Below are 5411 nucleotides of genomic sequence, written 5' to 3'. Positions count from 1 at the left end.
GCGCCCGCGTCCGTGTCGGCTGTGGTATTTGTAGAGCGGCTTCTGGGATACGCTCGGGACTGATTGTTAGTTGACAGCCCTGGGCAGCCCGAGCGTCTTTTCACCTGCTCTTTTCAGCCCCGGGCTGAGGGTTGTTAATGAGTGGCTCTTGTTAATATGCCAGCCCTATGGAATCCGTTCCGGGATTCAGTAGATGCGTTGTAACAGGACGAAGCTGTCTTCGGAAGTGTTTTCAGGTCACTCATATCTCCGAATATAGGAAGTGCAGACTGACTGTACAGGTCCTCTCTTAAGGCTCTTATGTATATTTTCAATTAAAAGTATGTGAAAAGCTAGCATTTTCAAACATATTAGGTATGTCCTCAATAAAAATTCTAACTTAAATGCTTGAATTACACCAAAACTATCAAGTGCAAACCTTTTTTTACTATCATAGCTAACAGACCCATGCTGGCTCTTCATGGAATCGTGGAACAGCTTGGGTGGAAGGGACCTTGAAGCCCCTCTGGTTCCAACCCCGTGCTGTGGGCAGGGCTGCCACCCACCAGCTTAGGCAGCCCAGAGCCCCATCCAACCTGGTTGTGAATGAGATGGGGCACCCACAGCTTCTGTGGGCAGCAGTGCCAGTGCCTTACCACCCTCTGGGTAAAGAATTTCTTCCTAAAGTCCAACCTAAATCCTATCCTCTTCTAGTTTAAAGAGTTCTTAGGAGGAGATTGAAAAATGAGTTGATGAGGGCCTTTTGCTCAGTGGCTCTATTTCCATCACAAATAGCTCTAGAACAATTTCAGTAGCATTCCACAGTTTGAGAAGTCATACCTTCAGGAAAAGAGTTGTTCAGAAATGGAATCCTACATAAGTGTGTGCCTGTACTATAAATAGTCATTGAAGGTTGGCACAGTAATGGGATTCCAATAGGAAAAATGTCATTCAGGAACAGTACACATTGAAAAACTGGAATCTCACCGGTAAGTTCATCTTACAGAGAGATTCACTTGTGGTTTTAAATTTGATTAATAGGTAGGCTATAACACTTCTTGTGTAGGAAGACAAGAAACAGAATAGGAAGTACAGCCCTGCTGTCAGTTGGCCGCTTCTATGCTGCCCTGGGAAAAAGCAGCCCTCTCCTCTCCTGTTGGTCACTTGTTCCCAACCCTGCACCTTCTTTCTCTACCACCCCTACCTGCAGTGTGAGCAGCTTTGTAGCAAGGCATATGTCGAAACACATCTGGCTAAACATTAGCGCAACAAAAGAAAAAAGGGCAATATTTTCAGCATTATCAGTTTGGTTAGCTGTGTTAACTAACGCTCAGCTTCAAGAATGTCTTGGCACAAATAAGGCTGAGGAAATTTGTAGATGAGGCCTTGCTTTTAGGGCCAGTACTTGGAAAACAAGTTCCACATGGGAAGTACCCTTTTCACATGTGGAGCAGTTATGGCTGTGGGCAGAACATGTCAAAATGAACTTGAAACTGTCATTTTGTTTTTCAGCGAAAGCCTTTACAAAACCTTTTAGTTTAAATAAAACTGACAAGTGGAAAGCATATTAAAGTGCTAATTGATTGCTAGCATTTAATTTCTTTCTTATATATTGTAATATAAATCTAGAATTAGAAAAGAAAATGATGAAAGATTTCAATGTGGATACTTGTTTGAGGTTGTGTATAATGTGGATTTAGCCAGCAGGTGTGGTCTGAAACAAATTAGCACAGCTTCTTCTGCAGCTGTGCTGCTAAATCTGTACAATGGACAGCAGTGCAGGAGATTACCTCTCCTAGCTTTAATGATCTGGCTGGAATACTGGCTGAGTTTCCTTAGAGCTGCCTGAGGCTCTCAGGGAGCTCATTTACTCGTAAGATAGCATGTAAAATTAGGCTGGGTGGAGCTCTGTGCTGTTGTGTGTTGGCAGCTTCTGCATAAAGTAACTCTGCTGCACTAGTGTAATTATCACTATTGTAGTGCTTTGTGTGATGAATACGCCATTCAGATAGGTGGACTGTTGCCTATATGCTTTTAGTCCAAATCCACATTTTGATAGCTAGGTTATTTTTTTTTTATTGCTAACAGTGCTTTGCCTTGTGCTTTCATACCACTCCGATTTCTAATTTCAAAGCTTGCTTTCAAAATAGGATGTCTTCCAAAAGCATTACTGTTCTTGAATCAAGTCCAGATCCTGAATAGAATTGTACAGAGTTCTGTTGCTTGAGGTGTGGTGATGTATACAGAGATCAGTGGGCACTTGTAGGTCGCTTTTGCAGTCCTTGAAGTTGTTCAAACTAACAGGCTTTATGTAAACAAGTACAGAACCTCTTTAGAATTGGGTTGTGCACCTGTGTAAAACAGTAACAGTGTTACATCCTTAAAAAGTGTTAAAAGAAGGTTTTTTAAAATGCAAAATAGCGTTCAAAATCTGAGCCTAAATTTAATTTCCAGGATCTATTTAGACTTTCAAAAAGTAAATTATATTCAAAATCTGTAGCTGCCTTTGATTGCAATATGTTTTTAAAATCAGCACACGACTTCCTTAAGAATGAATTCAAAACCGTAACTTCCTGTACTTGTGGGTACCATCAGATATGTGGTATGAGTTGAAGTACTGATTATTTTGAGAGGTACCATTCACAGAACTCCAAGGGTGCGTAGGGGTTTGGAATGAAAGCTACAGTGAAATGAAGCCTCTTGGATTATGCAGCATGGCTTCTTGGTGCATAGACCAGCACAGAAATTCTGTTTGTGACATGGTCCTGAAATAGAATCCTGCAGAGGCCAAGTAGAGATTCCTGAAATATACACCTTTAACTGCTTATTAGCCTTAATCAATAGAAATATGTCGAATATTTAATCTTCGTTAACAGAAGATTAGAGGGGATATATAGATAGGTAGTTCCTTCTGTCCTTGTTGCTGATACGCCTTCTGGAATTTTCTATAGCAGGGGAGGACTAGAAACTGTGAAGATGCTTGTCCTTGGTGCTGTGAATTCGAGGATGTGTGTGTGGCATAGGAAGACAGCAGGTCAAGGCAGTGTGTTTTAAGAAATAAGTTCACTAATGTTACCATTTTAGTTCTATATCTCATGTATAGCTTGTCAATAATGCTGATAAATGAATCTTAGAGAGAACAGTAATGAAACATAAACTGTAAATGAATAATTTTAGAATAGAATAATTTTGCTTAAAACATTTTAAAATAGAAAGCAACAAATTGCTGAGATGGTGTACTGAGTGACCACAAGTAGATAATACAAAGTGATATTTTAACACTACAGTGATTGAGAAGAAAAATAAATGATGGAAGGGAGAGGTTCATTGCACATATTGATGATAAGGTAACATTACATACTGATAGACGTACATTGGTTCAAAAAGTAACTCTCCTTGAAAAGAATGTATTGATATTAACTAAAATACATATTTGAAATTATTTCCAAGTAAAGTTTTGATGAGTAATTCGCTTTCTAAATTTATTTGTTAATGTTTATTTTTAATAATTGTATTTTTAGGTAAAATTTGGAAATACAACATTTAAGACAGACGTATATCCAAAGTCACTCAATCCCCAGTGGAATTCTGAATGGTTTAAATTTGAAGTAAGTATTTACTAAGAGTTTACCTGAGTCTGCATGGATACCTTTGATGAAATAATATCACTTTAGGCAGAAAAATGTTTTGGACAGTGAAGGTAATTCTGTTTAAATGCATATGAAGCCATTCAGTAAATCTATTTATGGTCAAACCGTATTTGCCAATGGTATCTCGTTGGCTTTTTGTTTTAAGATTCTTTATAAAGAGAAGAACTTGGCAGATGGGATCCGACTCAAGTGTTATGACAGAGGTAGAAGCTTTATCCAACAGGCTTTCAGGTATCAGTGCATTGCTCCTTTTTCTTTCTAAGAGTAATTTTGAGTAAGGAAAGTTAACTGGTACTCAGACTGTTACTTTGGCTAGAGAAAGTAATGCACTTGAGAAAGGAAACAGAGAAATTATGTAAGAAAATTAAAAAATGAAGTGTTTGCACAGCAGTTGCCTGATGCTTTCTTTCTCATTTCCTTATGTAATAATGAGGACGCTTGGCGTTCTCCCATAATTGCTTGTTCCTTTCAAGGATCTGATTAGTTCATTTTAATGAACTGAATACAGTAATACCATAGGTGTCCTTTGAGATTGTGCCATGAACTACTGTTTACATATTTATTTTTTGTTACTGCCATTTTGTTACCCTTAAAAAAATAAATTGTGTAATGGTGTGTAGAATTAAGTAATTGTTAAAATATTTGGATGTGTAGTATTGATTTGTTTATAGTGTTCTAAGATAATATCTCAGTATAAACATGTTTGAATATGTGTACGTGGAGTGAGTGACAGTAGAGTGATTTTAGAGCAGGTATGAACCAGTAAGCTTAGGCAACTTATTAATTGATGTGAAATGCTTGCAGAAGTACAGCTCATAATTGCAGTCTGTGTTTATTAAGAAAGCAGAACCATGATGTTGAAGTTCACTCTATTCTCTTAGTTCTGTCTCTTTTTTTTTAATTAAATTTTTTCAGTTCCTTGGGTCTTTTTTTTCTTTTGGGAGGTGGAAAAAAGTAGCTGAACTTATGGAGGGTTAACTCTCTTAGTTCAGAAAGAGCCTTTTTTGACAGTAACGGAAGTCTTAAAATTCTCTTTTTGCATGGAAAAATGGATTTGGAAAAGGAAAGAACCAAAAAATAACATTGAAAAAAAAATCAGAATTCCACATTTCAAAGAGTAGAAAAACACTAACTGCTTGAGAGATTGTAAGTGTGTGTGTGTGTGTGTGTGTGTAATTCTGCAAACACTTACATGAGTCTTTCCATTATGTTTAGCAGGACTGATCCTTACTTTGTGGTGTTCATCACAAAAAGTAGGAGAATCTCATATCTCCTAAAAAAGTAGCCAGTGTGTCTGAAGATGGATTATTGCATTCATTTAGGAAAGCACGTGTCTGAAATTACTTAATTTTTGCTGTGAGTTGTATAAAGTATCTTGTATTCTTTCTAAGCCTCTGATCAGCGTTGAAATGGGAGAGCATAACTTCAGGGTGTCACAGTCCTCTGAGACTCTTTATGTTAAGTTTTCACGTTTTATTATGAAAAGTTATATAAATATAAATTATGGAGATGGGTAAATATTATGACTTAAAATAATGTGGAATTTTAAACTATGCAATCAGTGTAATCTTTTTTTTCTGTACTTCTCCCAGTGATAACTCTCGTTTCAGGTTTTCAGCATTCGATGAAGGGCAAAGTAAAAATAATGCATTGTTTAGATCCAGGAAGTAGAAATTAGATTTATCTGTGTCATGTCTCTGTACATAACTGACTCACCTCTTACTGTGCTTGTTTTTCCAGCAGTGTTCCCCTACTTTTTTTTTCTTTCTTTCTTTTTTTTTT

General features: G+C 37.2%; 1 protein-coding gene across 1 annotated transcript in view; it reads left to right on the top strand.

Annotated features, from left to right (window-relative positions):
- The window catches only part of C2CD5 (C2 calcium dependent domain containing 5), a 66028-nt gene that overhangs the window by 1211 nt on the left and 59406 nt on the right, over positions 1–5411 (top strand). The window contains exon 2 of the mRNA XM_031553819.1: positions 3501–3587. Coding sequence (XP_031409679.1) covers positions 3501–3587 — 87 coding nt within the window. The remainder of the gene's footprint in view (positions 1–3500; positions 3588–5411) is intronic.

Source organism: Meleagris gallopavo, chromosome 1 (genome assembly GCF_000146605.3).
Source record: "Meleagris gallopavo isolate NT-WF06-2002-E0010 breed Aviagen turkey brand Nicholas breeding stock chromosome 1, Turkey_5.1, whole genome shotgun sequence".
In the NCBI taxonomy this organism is placed as follows: Eukaryota; Metazoa; Chordata; class Aves; order Galliformes; family Phasianidae; genus Meleagris; species Meleagris gallopavo.
Note: the sequence above shows the minus strand (reverse complement) of the source record. Positions and strands in the feature narration are given on the sequence as shown.